The sequence below is a fragment of the Buceros rhinoceros genome, unplaced genomic scaffold (genome assembly GCF_000710305.1).
Source record: "Buceros rhinoceros silvestris isolate BGI_N320 unplaced genomic scaffold, ASM71030v1 scaffold27687, whole genome shotgun sequence".
NCBI classification, from domain to species: Eukaryota; Metazoa; Chordata; class Aves; order Bucerotiformes; family Bucerotidae; genus Buceros; species Buceros rhinoceros.
The window spans coordinates 1,696-2,051 of NW_010424353.1; the positions used below are offsets into that span (position 1 = coordinate 1,696).

The following is a 356-nucleotide window of genomic DNA, read 5'->3' on the forward strand; positions in this document are numbered from 1 at the left end:
AGTAAAGCCCGAAATCCCCAAAGCTGCCGTTCCTCTGAGGCCACCAACGGGTTGGGGGGGGCCTTCAGCCCCTGCCCACCTCCCCCTGCTCCGACACCTCTCCTTCTTCCCGCAGATCGATGATGGCAGCGGCATGAAGCGAGAGGCCACCGTGGACGACTTGATCAAGATCGTGGAGGAGCTGACCCGGATCCATTAGCAGGATTCGGCCTCGTTCGCTACCGCCTCCTCCCGCTCCTCGCCCTCCGCTCCACCCCCGCCGGGGCGACCCTCGCCCCCAGGGGGACAGAGGTGACGGGGGGCACCCAGCTTGCTTCAGGATTTGGCGGGGGCGGGTGGGTGTTGCTCAGGCACCC

General features: G+C 66.9%; 1 protein-coding gene across 1 annotated transcript in view; it reads left to right on the forward strand.

Annotated features, from left to right (window-relative positions):
* Positions 1–199, forward strand: part of LOC104497510 (DNA damage-binding protein 1-like) — a gene marked incomplete at its 5' end in the record, with an annotated part of 1,742 nt that extends 1,543 nt beyond the window's left edge. The window contains one exon of the mRNA XM_010140774.1: positions 116–199. Coding sequence (XP_010139076.1) covers positions 116–199 — 84 coding nt within the window. The remainder of the gene's footprint in view (positions 1–115) is intronic.
* Positions 200–356: the final 157 nt, after the last annotated feature.